Source organism: Spermophilus citellus, assembly GCF_964194105.1.
Source record: "Spermophilus citellus genome assembly, chromosome: 18".
In the NCBI taxonomy this organism is placed as follows: domain Eukaryota; kingdom Metazoa; phylum Chordata; class Mammalia; order Rodentia; family Sciuridae; genus Spermophilus; species Spermophilus citellus.
The window spans coordinates 60,222,205-60,240,409 of NC_138200.1; the positions used below are offsets into that span (position 1 = coordinate 60,222,205).

General features: G+C 41.3%; 1 protein-coding gene across 1 annotated transcript in view; it reads right to left on the reverse strand.

Moving 5' to 3' along the window:
- ADAMTS18 (ADAM metallopeptidase with thrombospondin type 1 motif 18) overlaps positions 1-18,205 on the reverse strand; it is a 618,263-nt gene that overhangs the window by 58,614 nt on the left and 541,444 nt on the right. The window contains exons 10-12 of the mRNA XM_081275079.1: positions 16,978-17,115; positions 14,909-15,062; positions 4,427-4,522 (exon numbers count right to left, since the gene is read on the reverse strand). Of these exons, the coding sequence (XP_081131205.1) occupies positions 4,427-4,522; positions 14,909-15,062; positions 16,978-17,115 (388 nt within the window). The remainder of the gene's footprint in view (positions 1-4,426; positions 4,523-14,908; positions 15,063-16,977; positions 17,116-18,205) is intronic.

An 18,205-nucleotide genomic window follows, 5' to 3' on the forward strand; every position in this document is an offset into this window, starting at 1 on the left:
AAGCACAGGGAGATGTGAACACCTGTATAGGAATGGGAGAAACGGGTCTGTGGGCAAAGAGGAGAGTGCAGGACCCCTTGATCGATCCCTTTCTCTGCGCAGTTTTATTAACAGTTACTCCACCTTGGCTGCCTGCATTTTGAAATGCTGCTAGCTAGACAGAAGCAGCATCTCCCACCAACAAGCTGAGCCTCACATGATCCGTGAACTGTCAAGGTGGAACATGGGATGAGATTCTACCTAACAACCCAGGAGTCGGGCAAAATTGCAAAGGGGCCTCCCTTGACAATGAGAAACAGTGCTACTACCCAGGGACAACTCAGGTCACTCACTCAAGGAGAAATGGATTTTAAGATATTAACAAAGCATTGATCATTTTGATGATTATTTCCTAAAAACAGACAATTGGACATACAATATATTTTTGTTGGGCACCGTCACTATTGGGCATTTCTTAGGAACCCAAGTAACTTCCAGTCTGAACCAATCGTGGTCTTCAGATAACGTATGTTACCCTTTTGACTATATGAAAGGTCCTCATCTCAGACCATCTGATGACTTCCAAGTCTTTCGGCATCTGATGGATTAGCTCTGGGTCTTTCATTCACCCGTGATCTGCACAAGGCAGAGCTGTGATCTGGGCTGACCTTCCCCTTTGAGTTCTTTGCAGCATAGTTCAGACCTTGCTGGTCATCTCCCTTCTTGGGGATTTGGGGGTTATATTAGTCTGGTAGGGTTTTTGGGGGGAGGGAGCTAGATATTTTTCTTGTGGTGCTTTTAATATGAGTAAGTTCTGCATGACTTAGCACACTGCACACTTTCCCAAAAGCCTCTGCAATTAGATCCAAAAGGTTGGGTTTGGACCATGCCAGGTTTTGCGGAGGAATGGGGGTTCAGTTACAAAATTATGGGTTTTTTTTTTTTTTACTTTTAAATCTTCACTTTTCCCTTGTGACACCTTGGGCGTTGTAGCTGTGGATTGTGTGGCTTGGTTGCCAGAGCACTTTGTCTGGGTTAAGATATTGCTTTCTTTCTTCAACTTCTTGCCTTGTGCTGATTAATTCTTCTGTTTTTAATTTTTTCTTTTCCCTGGATTAATTGCCACTGCAGAGTTTGCATGAAACCATATAACATTGTTGAGAACTTTATGGAGGAAAGCAATCGGTAATTTGAGGGTTTTATCCCTCAAATAAGCATGCCTCTTCCCTACCAGGGATCACAGGGCCTCTATTGGACTGGGTTCAGTGGCTGATACCAGCCAGCAACACGTGCAGCAGCCACAGCAGCTGCAGTTGACCATCAGTGGGGACAAGGAACTTCACATTAAAATCTCATAGAAGCCTTGCACGGCACTTAGGAGTTAGAGAAATTTAGGAAAGAAATGCTAACTTGCTTAGTCACACAGTTACCCAAATAACTACCTAATAGCGGGGACTGGATTGGACTCAGCAGCCAAGGTTCCTAAATAGAACTCATCCTACCTTTGACTCTGAGGCAAATTACTGATCCACATATCTTAATTTTTAATCTAATTTCGTTTTTGGAAATTAGTAAGTTTTTTTTTTTTTTAGATCTGCTCCAGTCATTCAACTAATTGGACTTTCTATGATTTCAGTATTTATCCCAGTATTAGGTTAGACTGCTGCTAACTTGATCTACCTGGCTTTCCAATGAGTTTAGAAGGTAGGAACGTGGAGGAATGTCCACATACATGCCAGTATCCACATGTGTATAGAAAATCTTTGTATAAGATATAAATACTAAACAGATACACCCACAATTTTATCCAACTACTCATATATATATTTCTGGCAGTACTTCTAATATCAAACTGAACAGCCATGACTTACAGCAATACCTTTTCATAGAAAGCATGTATGCATCTTTCTTTCCTGGCACACACATCTTGAGATGAAAGTACCTGGCTTTCATTCTCAATTATTTTCTGAATAGTCATAGTAAGAATCATCACTGAAGGACAGGGGACTGCCTAAGGATGGGGTAGGATAGGTTGAGTTCTGGTTAGAAAGAAACAAAATTCTGACCAGCTGCCACACTGCCCCTGACACTCCAGATAAAACACGAAGCAACGGTACCCTCAGCCTTTATGGGGTGAACAGTCTCATTCATTACAATTCCGCTCTCCGCGGAAGGAGGAGTCACAAGAGCATATGTACCAGAATGCAGTCATTATTACACAGGAGTGATGGCAAATGGGGATGCTTTCTGCTGAGGGTGACCTCATGTTGGCGGGTTTTCCTCAGAGCATGATCATACACCCCACCCCCCCATTTCAAAATAATGGGGGTGGGGGATGGTGGCACTAGGCCATTGGTTTCGTAACTTCTGGTCTGACTCATCTCCTGTTCTGTTTACTGAAGTCTAATCCAAGTGCATTTTAGTCCCTGTGGAACAGAGGTTCCTAATGTATTTATATATTAAATCTTATGCCTTGTTATACATCATATATTTCCCTTATTTATATTAATCTCTTCTTATATATGCCCTTCCCATGTTTATTGATGCTAGGTTGATTTTTTTTCTTTTAATGAAAATCATCTATTAATTCTCAAGTTACAAGTTCAGTCTTCAAAATTAAATTGGCTTGAATAGTTACTTTTAACTATTTGATTAATTAACCCATTGCTTTGTATCATCACAGCTATAAAACTTCTATAAGCATTTTTAATGAGAATCCTTATTGGGATCTCCTAAGAGCAGTACATCTGATTAAAAATTGCACATAACTTCAATTTTTAAAAATGTATTTTCTTTAAAATATAAATATTATATACCTTCCAAGAGATGTTGAATAAATGCCTTAATAAATATAAAAAATACATTTGCTGACCACCCACTTATTTTCATTTGCTGTGTCTATGCTCTGCTGCTACTTTTGGCCTTTCCCTCAAAAGTCTCTTCTTTCTCTTCTCCAACTGAAGATACTCCACTCCAGTGTAGGCCCAGGAGAACCCACTCACAACAGTGAATCCCCAAAGCATACCTAATCCTGAGCAAGGTTCAATTTCATTCATCCAGGCTTCGGTAGCCACTGGTGCTTATAGAAGATATGCATTAAAGGGAGTTGGAATTACTGCCTCTGCATAGCTTTCTCTGCTGGACTGTGAATTCTTGAAAGGTTATAGCTGAGTTTTATTCACTTCTATATCCTCAGAGTCTCCTCTCCCCAATATCTAGTACTGAAAAGATTGCACAGAAATTGAATTCAGTTTAAATGGCCAATTTGTCTGCACAGGCTTGTGTTGACTTAGAAGAGTCAAAAACAAAGATCTGTAAACCGCTGACATGTTATCATTTGTAGCACATGTTCGGTTTTTCAAGTGAACTCTCCAAATCAGGACCACTTACTGGTACCTTCTTATGGTTTAAATAATGAAGTGTCCCCCAAGAGACTTATGTATTGAAGGCTTGGTCCCCAAGGTACTACTGTCCAGAGTTGTACTACTGGAAGGTGATGGATGCCATAGGAAGTGGGGACCTGGTTGAAGGAAGTGAGTTACTGGGGTGGACTCTGGAAGTATTTATTGTTACTGCCGCCTTCCATCTTTCCTTCCCACTGCCATGAGCTGAGCAGCTTTCTTCTTTCCACCCTTCCGCCATCATGTTCATCTGCCTCATCTCAGGCCCAAAACAATGGAGCCAGCAGCCTACCAACCATGGACAGAAGCCACTGAAACCATGAGCCAAAATAAATATTTCCTTCTCTAAGTGGATGTTCCCAGATATTTTTGTCACGGTGATGAAAAGCTGACTAACACTTATCCAAGTGAACTTTCCCTACAGACTCTGCTGGGGAAGGGGAAGAAAAAGAGAGGCTAATACCTGAGAATGTTTCCTTCAAAACACAGAGGTCTGCCATAATCTTCCATAACAGAAGGGACTATTGCTCACAAGCAAAAAGTCTTTTTGGCACTTGTGAATGGAGATGCCTCTTACCCTTCAATAGCAATGTAACTCTAAGTGATGGGCACCTCTGAAGCATGTCAGAAGGTCCAAGGCAGCTCCTGTGAGGTGAACTGAGTGGCAGAGGCCTTGGTCTGGAGAGGCAGTCATTTCTTTGCTACTTATGGGAACATGTGCTCCCTGAGACTCTTACCTACGGCATCAAGCTTAAAAGGCAAGTGGAGTGCAATGAAACCTACTAGCTCATTCAAATAGATTTCAACTCCAGACTCCATCTAAAAGAAGAAAAACAAAGGCAAAAAAAAATCTGCTTCAACAATTGAACTGACGGTTATATTAGCATTCAGATTGGTAATCACTGCTGAATAATGCTCATCATTTTAAAGAGAAGGCAGAAAGTATATGCAGCCAAAGCACTCCATTCAGAGGTCACCACGCAAAGAGTCTGGGTCTATGCCTCATCAAGTTTCCAGAGCCCAAAACTAACAAGTATGCAGTTTACCATACTCAAGCCACACATGGTCCCTTCCGCTGCAGGCATGAACTTGGTCTCACACCTGTGGCCCACTCGGTGGCACCAAAGTGATTTGCAAATGTCCTGAAAGGCAAGAAGGGACTGGTAAGGGTGGTAATGCAAGAAAAAAATGAAAATATTCAAAGCTTTTGTACACAATATTATATTTTGAGGTGGTGACTGAAATCAGACAAATTATTCAGAAAGGAGAGGCAGGTGGAGTTGGTAAAGGCCAAATGCTCTAGCAACTGCAGAAGCTGTTTGTTTTAACCACAGTGTGGTCATGTGTTTAGCAACTGGGAGGCAGTGGCAGTTTATTTAGAGAACCCTTGGATTAGACCAAAGACATCTGGGTTCTAATGACAGTAATAAACAGTGCAGCAGAATAGATCAAAATGGGAATAAAGCAATTCTGATTCAAATCCTTCTTCTGGAATTCCAGGATGTGTGCTCTAGGGATGCGTTTAAGAATTCCTGAAAGCTATAGTTTCCTCTGTTTTCCCCATAAAAAAGTGATAAAATTAGCACTTGACTCCACGGAGCTGTCCTCAGAGATAAACCATATGATGCATGCAAAATGGTTAGCCTGCCTGGCCCACAGTGTTATCCATTATCATCATTGTCATTCCTTTCTTTATCTTTGATCACAAAGTTTAATTATCTAGATCATTTCATTCTCACACTAGACCTATGAAACCATTTCAGTTATCCTGCTAGACTGTGGTGGGCAGAAAAGGGCTCACATGGCAATCCCTAGAACCCGTGACTATGTGAGTTTATATGACAAAGGAGAATTAGAGCTGCAGGTGGAACTGAGGCTGCTCATCAAACAACCTTGAGATGAACAGACTCTGTAATTATCCATGTAGACCCAATGTAGTTGCAGGTTTTTAAATGGGAAAGTGGAGATGGAGAAATGAGAGCTTGAGGGGGTGCAAGAGGAGGAGGAGGCTGGCTCTGAAGGTGGAGGAAGAAGCTGTGAGTCAAGGTGGCTTTTAGAAGCTGGAAAAGCCAAGAAAATAGGTTCTCCCAGATAAGATCACAGGGAACAAACACATCCCCACCCACCCCTGCTGTTAGCCTTTTCCAGTGTCTGCCTCCAGAATAACAACATAACAAATTTCTGTTGCTGGATGTCACACTAAGCTTACGACACCAACTGGAAATTAACAGGAGCACCACCATTGTAGTGGCGAAAGTCTGCCTCATCTAAATTCATGCAGCTGAAGAGGCTGAGCAAGCTACGGACACTCTCAAAGCTGTGGCACTTGGCACTAGAACTGGCCTCATACTCCAGAATCCAGGGTCTCCACCATCGCTCTAGACCTGGGCTTGCTGGGAATGGATGTTGGAAAGCTCTCAAGTGCTTCAGGCCTCAGTTCCCAACCTACAGAGTCAAGGGACTGAACCAGGACCAGGAGACTTCCAGTTCTACCTGTCCAAGTCGCTACTCAGAACTAGGCCACCAAAGGAATGTCACAAACATCCCAGAACATCAAAGTGATGGCATTTTGCCACATTCTGTTCACAAAGGTCGAAATGGGAACTCACCGATTGGGGTGGGGGGATTCACCACCAGGAGAGTATGAGATGACTTTTGTGGTTTCTTGTTGTGACGGTGAAAATTCAATCCACCAAACACCCAATTCCCCCAAGCATTCAAATTAATATAGATTTCACGACTAGAAAATATGGCCAGAACATGCTTGGTAATGTTACACACACACACACACACACACACACACACACACACAAGCTTTCTCTAGGATGAAAAAAAGAAAACAGAGAAACCAGAAGTATATGTGGTGATCTTGACCTTGTAAATCATAAAAATCTTTCCTTCAAAAGAGAATGGAAGAAAATCCACGTCACTGTTTAGAAACACAACCCCCCGCAGCAGCCTCAGACAGGGGCTCACATAACATTTGCAAATCCCAGAAGAGCTCCTAAGACAAAATACATACATCTTTCTCTGAACTGCTGCTGACATTAGAAAGCAGGAGGCAGCCCTCAACACAGTTACCATTAGGGTGGCCACCTCCGCGTGTCTCCATATCAAGTGACCCTGGGGTCCAGGGATCCACATAATGTGGAAAAGAGAGCAGACTCTAAGTCAAACTGGAGGAGCGAGAGGACCCAGCCATTGAGACAATTGAAGCCACCCTGAGAAGGGCTTTCAGAATTAAGTTATCTTCTTTCTTGCAGCCAGAGGAAAGCTGTAACCTATACCCCCAGCACATGTAGCACAGGCAAATGCCTGTCCTGGCTGCCACAGGCAATGCCAAGCCATGAGGCTGAGAGAAGGGGCAGCCGGAGAGGACCCGAGAGATAAAGCAAAACCAACCAAACAAACCAAACACACACACACACAAAGGCTCTGGAGTGAACTCATACAGGCTGCATGAACATGTTATTTCTCCTGCGGTGAAGAGCAGAAGTCAAATGTAATTACAGCCAACTGTATGCTCTGGTGACCGTGAATGCCCCCGAGAAAGCTCCCTTTCAAAGTAAACAGAGAGGCGAGTTTGTGCTTTTGTTGTGTGTACCTCCCTTTTTCCTTTTTCGAGACTATTCAACTAACTTTTCCTTATCTATAATTACCTGGACTTAAGTCATAATTTCAGGGAAAAGGAAATAACCACAGAGACCCCAAGGTCTCATGCTGCCTGGATATGATTTTGCTGAAGGAGACCACATTTTTAAGGAAAGAGTCCCGGGCTCTCCATCCTCTGTCCCTTGCTGATCACATGTTCTCTGGTTAAATTCCAGGACGTACATCCCTTCACATAAAACCCCAACATGCTGAAAATGTGAATAGCTTCTGAAAATCAAATTTTATAAAACATCTCAAACTTCACGCATCCAGAACTGAATTCCTTGCCAGCCCCGGACACCTGTTCCATGTTCAGCCTTTTCCATCCCGCGTCTTGGTATCTCCAGCCTTCCAGAGATTCAGGCCCCAAATCCTGCCATCATCTCTAACTCCTCTCTTTCTCTCACGTTCTATCAGAAAATCTGGCGCTAGATCTTGAAATCACATGGGCTGTACCTTCACACCATTTCTAGAATATGAACAATTATCTCCACTTATACTGCTCCCTGTCCCAAGCCACCTTGAAGAGGCTCACCACCACACCTTTCATGGGCCTCACGTTCTGTCTTTCCCCATCCTTTCTAGTTCATTCTCAACATAGTGCTGTCCAGTACTGTAGCCCATAGCTACAAGCGGCTCATTAAAACCGAATTCAGATCACTTTAAATGAATAAAAGATGCACTTCCTCAGTCAGTGACACTAGTCACATTTCAAGTTCCTACGAGGCAGATGTGGTAAGTGGCTACCATATTGGATGTTGAACATTCCCACCACTACAGAAAGTTCTAGAGGACAGCACTGAGCTAGACATCCTTCCACATCAGGTCAGCTCATGGCATTTCTCAGCTCAAAACTATGCAATGTCTCCGACTTCACTTAGAAAAATCCAAAGTCCTTATTATCCTCTGCCAAGCCACATATCATCGGGTCACCTTTACCATTTTGCTCTATCCACACTGGCTATGCATTGTTCTGCAAACACCTCCAAATTTAGGCCTTTGCGCTGCCTGTTCTACTTTACCTACTATCTAAATACCTAACACTTTCTTACCTCCATGAAGTCTTGGCCCAAGTTTCACCTCATATCACTACACAATGAAAACCTTAACCAGTCACCATGCAATCAGCCTCCCAGTTTCTCTTATCCCGCTCCTGACTTACTCAGCACTTCTGACTTTACTTACTACACCATTTACTTATTTGCAGTGTCTTCTGTGTACCATTTTCCTTCCCATTACAATTCATTGCTATGTGGGTAAGGAACTTTGCTTTTTCCTCTGACACATCCCAAGAATAATGTCTGGGACAAGGCAGACTTTAATAAATATTGTTAAGTAAATCAGCATACGAATGAAAATTGTTGACTTTATAAATACAAGTCACCTTCATTAGTCATGACAACTCTGGAATACTTAAGGGCAATCGTCAATTTTAAAAACGTAAGAGAACCTGACAAACTATGCTGCTGAACAGAGTTTTCCCTGAATTATTTCTCTGCATCAGGCTCATCCTGACCCTGTGAGGAAGGTCACAATCCTTGCCTCTGATGTGCTCATGGGAAAGCAGAGGCTCAAGAGAAGTTCAGCAAATTCCTCAGTTGCCTTTAGCAGGTAAGTCTCTGGTTGCCCTGGATTTAAACTCACTTATGTTTAAACTCATTTGCTCAAACTTTTAAGCTAAGCAATAATTAAAAAGTAGCAGTTAACAATTAAAAAGTAACAATCAACAAAAATTGTCACTGGTATCATTTTTAAAAATCCAGTTTACGGAAGTATAATTTACTATAATAATATGCACCCATTTTAACAAATGGTTCTAGGAGTCTTGACAGAATACATATGCCACTGTAGACAACGCCATAATCAGGACAGAACATTCACATCACCCCCAAAATTTCCAAGAGGAAACCAGTGTTCTGATTTCTGACACCATAGATTAGTGATGTTTTTTCTTAAATGCCATATAAATAGAATTTTCCAAATGGATTCTTTTATAGCATTTTGCTTAATTTTTAAAAAACTCATTCATGCTTTTGTGTGAATCAATAGTTTTTTTTTTAATGATGACTAGAGTTTCATTGTACAAATACACCAGAATGTGTTCATCCATTCACCTTTTGAAGGATATTCCAATTGCTCCCAGTGTTTTGTGATCATAGTCTTTTATTTCTGTAAGGTAAATACCTTGGAGTGGATTTGCTGGATCAGAATATAAAGGTATAATTAATTTTCCATGTTAAAAATACACTGCCACACCTTTTCTCAAAGTAATTGCGCCATTTTCCACACTCATCAGCAACAGAAAGAGTTCCAGTTGTTTCATGTGCTTGATGACATTTGGTATTGCCAGTGGGTGTGCAGTTGGCTTTCACTGTGACTTATTATGTGTCCTTCTGATAACTAAGATTGAGCACCATTTTATGTGTCCGTAGACTGTAGAATGTTTTCTGTTGACCTTCTTTTGTGATGGGCCATTGAAGTGTTTTGGTACCCTTTCCTTATTGTTTTTTTTTTCCTAAGGGGATGGGCACTGGTACCATTCTGTATTCTCCAGATAGATAAGGGAGAGGCATTAGATGTGGTCAAAAGCATGAGCTGCCAAGATCTAATCTAGTTCTGCCATTTGCTGGTTTTGTAAACATGAGCAAAACATTTATATCTTAACAGGAAAAGTGTGGATAACAGTGCATATTCCAAAGGTACAGATGAATGAAAGTAGTAATATGTGTGTGTGTGATATGTGTGTATACACACATATCACACACACACACACACCTATGTATATAATGTGTTTATATACACCTAATGTATATAATGTGTTTGCAGCATTGTTGTACAAAAAAAAAACTGAATACATACAGCTATTCTTATACAAAGAAATGTCTGTCCTCCATTTACTAAAAATTCATTCAAAATAAATTCAATTTCATCACAATTTTGACTCTAAAACCTGGGCTTTTGTCTTCTTGTCCACTGGCACTTTCTGCCTGATCGTGGCTAGATAATTAACTTCAATTTCCTTACTGTTGGATTGAAAAGCAACAATAAATAATGCCCCTATCTATTCTACCAGTAGACAAATAAGACACTGGAGTCAGGCAAACGAAGATCAAAATAATCATCTTATTATACACAGCTGAAGATGAATTGGAGAAAGTGGCTGAGACCTGTGGCCAAATGGTCTCCTAATGCTGTGTTAAACTAACTAGCCCTCCCCATTTGCAGACAGACACAAATCTCCATCCAAGGCAGACCCCCTAGAGGATTCTGGGAGAGAAGCATGCTTCCTGGAGGCAAGAGCACAAACACAGGATGCTGAGAAGCTCCTCTGGTGCGCAGGCTCACCTTCTTGCTCAGACAAATCAAGCCTGCTTCCTTGAGGAAGGATGAGAAAAGACAGCATCCTCTTCCACTCCACGGAAACAGGAATTGTGCCAAAAAGATGTGGGCTCCAGTCCTCATTGCTAATCCAGAAATGCACACTGAGCACCTGCGATCCTGTCTGCCATGCTAGGCACCCACACCCACTGGGCAAGGACACAGATGGTGACAAGGTGGTAAGGCTAACACAGAGGATGGAGAGAAAGCCCAGAGAAAGGAATGTTCCAGTCTCCGTGGGGGATAAAGGAGGTAACTCTTGAGCTGAATCTTCAACAACAACACAAAATGATGAGGTGTTCCTCCCTCCGGTGACCATGCAGTGTTCTAAGATGGGGAAATACACAGACAAGGCCTTGGGCATAGGAGAGAGGAAACACTTGGAACCCTTACAAGGACATCAATATTGTCGGAACATAAGTATGTGGGGGAAGTCAGGAGACACTGAAGCATGATGTAATAAATTTGGTATATTACAAAGGGGGCGTGATGAGATACTAGGAAGTTTCTATTTCTCCTCCATTCTTTAATCCCAGTGTCACATTCTTAGAAGAAGAAACACATACACATCCTACGATCCTTCAAAGAGAATGCTTTCTGAGACAATGGTCCCAAAACATTCACTAGAATTAAAATACCTTCCCCACAATTTCCTTTTAGCTTCAAATTCTCTCAGTGGGCCTATAAGCAAACACAACAGACCTTGCTATATGACAGAATAGTGCTGCCTGCCCACCCACAGTATAAACCAAAAGATGGAGCAGCTGGTCAGCTTCCCATTTCTAACTTGGGGCAGTACCAGCATGGAAGTACTGATTGGACTCCCCTGCCATGCATGGACCTCTGACTCACAGCATCAATCACTCTCTGAGCCAGGAAACATTTCTGAGTGTGTAATAACCAAGTGGATGTCCTCCCCAGAGGATACAGAAGTAACCCTCCTGTAGGTCTGCCCAACTAACATGGACTATTAGCCAGATTAACAACTCATTTTCATCAACACTGCTATGGCTTAGGTGTGGTTTGTCCCCCAAGAGTCCATGTGTGGGGAGTTTGGTCTTTGGTGTGGAGATGTTGGAACTAAGAGGTGGGACTGGGTAGGAAGTCATCGGGTCAGTTGTGAGTGTGCCCTTAAAAGAGATGAAGGTATTTCTCATGGAATTCTGGTTAGTTTTGGAGAGAGGATTCTTAGACAATCCTGAACCTGACCCCATCCAGCCTATCTGGCTTGCTATTTATCAATGTCAATTGCTTGCCTCCACACATGTCCTGAGTTTTCCATCCACCAATGATGGGATGCAGAAAACAGGGTCCTCATCAGAGCTGAGCTAATGCCAGTACCATACCCATGAACCTCCAAAACTGTAGCTAAAGCAACTTCTCATTCTTCAAATAGACTGCCTCAGGAATTTTGTTATAGCAAAGAAATACTGACTAATACAAACACTTTGGATGGGAACAAAAATCAAGTGTTATGTGCCAGATACCCAGAAAATTTGAGGCTGAAAGAAGAGGGGAAGTGGGAACAAGTAATAAAAACAGCTGTCTTCAGACCCTTTTACAAGGCAGCTGCTGTGAAAGCAGAATCAAGTGTAATGGTAATGACAATGCTGAAGACAGAGGGAAGACAGCAAGAGGAAGCCACCTCATTCCTACCCAGTGATACAAATGCATCAAGAGGTTAATCCCCACAGGTTTTCCAGGGAAGAACTAATAAATATTACCTTCTCCTTGTGCATGTGTACTCTAAGGCTGAGGGAAGCAGAGTCACTTGCCCAAGTGATGATTCTAGCAACTGGTAGATTAAAACCCTAAACCCAGGTCTGTTTAGTTTGAAATTGTCAGAGAGAGAGAGAGAGAGAGAGAGAGAGAGTGTGTGTGTGTGTGTGTGTGTGTGTTTAACATTGAAGGTCATCTACCTCTGGTTCTCAACATTGAACTTGCATCAGAATCAACCAGAATCTTTTCTAAAATAGAGAAGTTTACTTAAGTATTTGCATTTCTAACAAGTCCCAGGTGATGCTGACAAACTATCTGCAGGTTGGAGAAGACACTTGAGAACCGTCTCTGGTGTTTGTTTTGGTGCTTCTAACGACTACGCAAAACTGCCTTTCTCTGAGTCATGGATTAAAGGAAAAAGGTGGCAAACTGAAGGGGTAGAAAGTCATGATGGGCTAATGCAGGCCCTTGGATAATGTGATCTCCTGCTGTCCTGCTGGAGCAGGACAAACAGGTTCAGTTGCTCTAGAAACCCTTTCTGATTAGAGCCCAGCGGGGCCCATTTAGGATCCTCAGAGTGTGTGGCCGTGACTCAGGTTATACTTCGGGTTAGGAATGATATAGAAAGCGAGGCTGTGGGGGAGGAACCCACACTCAGGATCCACCAACCAGGTCTGCCTGCCTCATTTTCCCTCAACACCACCTTATCTCTTAAGTAAGTCTCACTAACCCCCACCCCCTGCCCCAGACATCCTTGTCTCTGTGCCTCTCATCATTTTAGTCCATCTTCTAGTTTGGAAATTCCATTTCCCCTTGTTCTGCTTCCCAGGGAAGACCCTCAGACTGACATACTGTCTTTTAAAAATATGGGGGTGGGGGTGGTTTTCAGAAAAAAAAAATCTATTATTTAAGAATGGTTGCTTAAGCCCTGCACACTGCCTGGCCCAGAGCAGACACTCCACAAGCGCTTGCTGCATGCATGATCCTGAAAGAATGAGAGTAATTTTAGGAACTTTTTTTTGTATTTCTAAACAAATACTCACAACTAATTCTGCCCTTGCTACTTAGGAAATGCGTTATACAAATCTGATGGATGATTGAGAAAAATAATGAATCCTCTTGAATGAAGTGACAGGCAAAGAGACAAAAGTCTCAAAAGGCAAATAGCAACAGCTGTAAATCTAGTAACTTTACATGATATACCAGCGTTTGCTGAAGTCAAGTCTATGTGGTGTGGAGGACATGGGGACACATGGAGACATACAGACAGACACACACATACACACACACACACACACACACACACACGAGGAACCAGATAAACTTTAACTGTCGTATACTCAAATTGCATTAAAACATATAGCCCCATATCAAATCCATGATTTGATAGATTTTTTTTTTAGGGTTCAACTTCTATTTTGAAAGTAAGTTGATTTAAGTGAATAAAAATACAGAAACATACCAATCCCACCATTATGTACAACTTCAATGAACCAATAAAAATGTGGAAAAAATACAGACATCGTGAAGGTAGTTGTTAATGACTGAATGTTAGTTTAGGAAAACCTGGTGCTCGCCAGTTGAGAGAAGAAAACAATGTCAACGTGCATGGTTTGTTTTGTTAAGGTTTCACCATATACAAGTTTTGTGGTTTTGAGCAAATTAAATATCTTCTCTCAGCTCCAGGTGAAAAGCGGTCATAATTTTTACTTCAAAGATTTTGGGGGAAGATTGAAGTCAAGTGAGATAAATCTCTAAGCAAATGCCTTGTGTGGAACAGAGGTTCACTTAGAAACTGCTGAAAATAAAAGTGGGTAGTAGTGTTAATAGAGATGCTGGTAGTGAGGGAGGGTGGAAGGTGGCGTAGGTGACAGGTGGGATGGTAGTGGTGGTGATGGTGAATAATCATAGTGGTAATGGTGAATGATGGTGGTGGTGAACAGAAATGGTGAGGGTGCTATTGGTAATTATGATGTTGTTACAATGGTGAGGACACTAGTATTGGTGGTGGTGGGAGGGGAGAAATTAGGCAAAGAGGAAGAGGAGGAGAAAGGAGAGGAATAATAGAAGGAGAAAGAGAAGCTATAAACCTTCATAGTTCCCTGTATCTAAGTACCTAGGACTTCAATGTTTTTCACTGGACACTGAAAACAAACCAACCTAAAAGCAATCCTACTCTTTATTCATGTACCGTAACTCTCTCAATGCAATTCTTGACCAACTGAAATGAGGTTGCTCTCATTTCTACATCCTGGGCTTCTGCATTTTCCCATTTATTATTTTCACAATTTTTTAAAAAATACTTAATAATCTCACTAAGCCTACTCAAGATACACTGTGTATTTTTACATACCCAAAACATTTGACTGCCAATAACAGTTTCCTTGTACTATAAAAAGCATGTGGGGTGGTGATGATTTTAAGTATACTATATTAAAGGAAATATGAACAGGAAGAGAACAAAAGCAATGATTAGCAGCTGGCAAAAGCTATTGTTCCCATATTTACAGCTAGGGATACATTATTCATCCAAGGAGGAGGAATTTGCTTCCAAGGATACAGTCAAGTGGTATTGAAACCAGGCCTGGTCTATGGGGGATAAGTCTGGATAAATCGTTGACAGTAAAATTGCCACTTAATTATCATGCCAAACAACTGACATTTGAGAGATAACCCAGACTCTAACCTTTGGCCTCAGCAAGCCAAATGTTTATCCTTTGGGTAGGTACATTGATGCACTGCAGAATCTTAATGTAAGTTTGAAATCACAAGCAACATACCTTCACAAAACCAAGGCTGCATAACTTGGCTTTTGCTCCAAATTGCCACTTGCACTGTGTGTCGGCATCATAAATCTGTCCTGGTAGTTTGTCCGGATATTTATACTGTCCTGTTTGTTTGGGCTCATCCACTAGACATCCAGCCTGAGGTGTGCTGTAATGATAACACATGGCTTTTAATTACTCTGTTGATCTGTGATCTTTCCGCTTAAAACAGTACCCCTCTGAATGCAGTCATGCAAAGAAAAATCTAACAAGGCTAAAGAAATGGGTATGTTTAACATTAAAGTGCACAACTATTGCAAAGGGTGGGTCCTGTCCTGGGGAAGGAATGTGCACAGCCATCAGGGGTGTGATAGGTGCTAGAAGTTGATGTGGCTTGGGACTGGATGGGAAAGGTAAACATGTAGAACTCAACCCGACGATCTTGTTCAGCAATGTTGAACACATTTATATTGAGTGCCCTCTCCCTGGCAAGCATTAGGCCAAGCCCTAAAGGTATACAAAACAAACCAGACAGAGACAGTACCTGACTTTGTAGAGCTTTAAATCATGTCGTGCTTTTTATAGATGGTGAGGCAGAGGTCAAAGATGCACTTTACCTCAAATAAGCTTTGCAAACACAAATAAATAAATAAGGTTACTGGGAAAACCAGGAGGAGGGCATGTTAGACATGAAGGAAAAAAAATGTCTGAGGTTTGTTGAATTGGGAAGTTAGGGACAAAAATCAGTCTTGATGTGTGTGTTCTTAGAAAGCACATTATCTCCACTTAAGTAATTAAACTGTGGTATCACAGAGAGGTTAACTCACATGGGTGGGTAAATGCAATTTTGGAATCAGACAGAAAGGGGTCCTATGGACCATGCGTGCAAGACCAAGTTGTAGAATTCTCAGGCCCCCTGTTAATGACAATGACGCCCGTGAGAGTTAATACACAAATCAAACAAGGAAATGTAATGGCTTAACAGCACTGTAAGAAAAGTTAGAAGCTGTTGCTATTATTACTAACACAAACCATTTAACAGTAACATATTAGTGATGAAAATTCCATCTACATCAAGTCAATTATGAATTATAATATTTCTTGATTCCATTCTTGGAATAGATAATTTCAGGCCCCAAATAATAAAATGAAAACTAATAAGAAAATCTATGTGGCAAAGCTTATTGTGAGCAAAACATTTATTAAATTTTTTTTCTGTCCTAGGGTCCTCATTTGTTTAGATGGCCTTGAATTTACTTTGCCTTGCCTATGCTAATTCTGTGAACATTTGCAAATAATATACATTTGTATGGGTCAAAAAGAATCAAAAAATGTCTGTTCCCAAAGAAACTTCACTAACATCTGGTCAAAAAGAAACAGGATCAGAACCTAAGAGCTCATGTGGGTCAACACAGATTAAAAAGGTTCACCTACATACATATAATTGAACTTAGCATTCATTGTTTAATGTGAATCAAAAAACTCCTGCTTTTGCTCAAGCAGTCTGGGAGTTCCGAGTTATCAAAAGGATTTTACACAGTGCTAACTCCTTTGGATGTCTTTTGGACATACAGCTAGCCCATGCCATTTCAAATAAAAGTCAATCAAGAAAATGTTCTATTCATTTAAAAAAATATATCATTGGAGCACTTTTTATAACTCCAAGACAAACTGATCCGATTAAAATAATTACAGTGAAAAGGCAGTATGTCCAGCAGTCTCTGGAAGTCAGAGAGAAGAGAGAGATGGGGTTCTGAGTGCAGATCTTGAAGTCAGAGTAGGCCTGGTGTGAGTCCTCCATTTGCAGGGCACTGAGTGTAGCACTTCAGCAATGCCATTAACTGAAGACTCATTTCCTCTACTCTATGGGGGAGACAGTAGTAGGACCCCTAAGGGGAGTGCACATGGCAGTGTGTGGCGAGTATTTAGCCCAGTGTGAGGCCAAGACACCATCAATGGAATTGCTGGTCTTTCTGCTCATGGAGGGCAAAAGACACTTCTACTGGGGTTTGTTTTCACACCTGTTGACACTCTTTCCTGCCACCACTCCAGCCCTGGAGCGCCGTCCTGCATTAGCCTCTTACCTAAGGAATTTCTTGAGATACTGTCGGCTGCAGGAAGACCATGAAAACACCCCGTTGTTCCCGGTCAGCGTGGGAGACATGATGTTGCCTTCCGCCTTCTTGCAGGGGTTCCCCTCACCATCGTGAATCATGCCAAAGCTGAAAGGGAATGCAGAAGACCACCCAGCTGCGGGTCCACTTTCCAAATTACAACCAGAGAGAGCCGAGAGATGCACTGAGAATTCAGGGACCCCAGTGAGAAACGGGCATTGAAATCGTAAGACACAGAAAGACAAAAATGAGATACGACAGAGTGCTATAAAATTCACCCAGAGGACTTTAAAGAATGCTAAGTGCTGTAAGATATTATTTCTAGGCCACAAAGATCAAATAATGGTGGATCTGCTACATGCTTTAAGAGTTAGAAAATCTTGGTCAGGATTCCTAAGCTAAAGTGATAGGGCAGTCAACTTCTAGAATTTAAAATTGCAAAATGTTTTTCTTGCCTCCAATCATGCAACTATGGCATGGGAATTCAGAAGTGAGTAGGAGGTAGGTGCAGAGAGAAGATCATTGATTACAAGTTATTTAAGAACAGTTCATACGTAAGGCTAGTGTGATCTAAAAATTTCTCCCCCATGATGATCAACTTATTAGCTGAAATCAGAAACTCTGATACAATTCCTTTATAATAATGAACATCTTTAAAAATTAATGGTTGAAACCATCTATTGAAAGTATATGAAGGACTTCCTTTAAATATAGAAGAAAATTTTTAATTTGTTCCATCTGATTGCAAAAGGTTCTACCAATTAGTAAAAATGACTTTAGGAGGTCTACTCCCTAGAAATTATGTACATTGGCACTAAATGATTTCCAGTTCTCTAACTGGTAGAATAAATGTGTTATTAGTGCACATACCCTGCATATCCCCCCATGATACAGACAGAGCTTATGTAACGGCATGTATTAGGTAGTTCCCTAACTGCTTTAATCATCTATAAAGAAAACATTCAGTGTACAAAAAAGCCTTTTGTGACTATTTTTTTTTTTTTTTAGGAAAGCAGAGGACAGAGGGATATAAATGTGAAAGTTGTTATAAGTTAGGAGGTTCTTAATCTCATCATTTAAAGAAGTAAAACCTGCCTTTTTATAAGGCAGGTGTAATTCCTGTGTGTGCAAATAAAGATGTTATTGTGATATAATTTAATTTTTATAGCTATCCTTTGAAGGCAGTTTATACCAAATA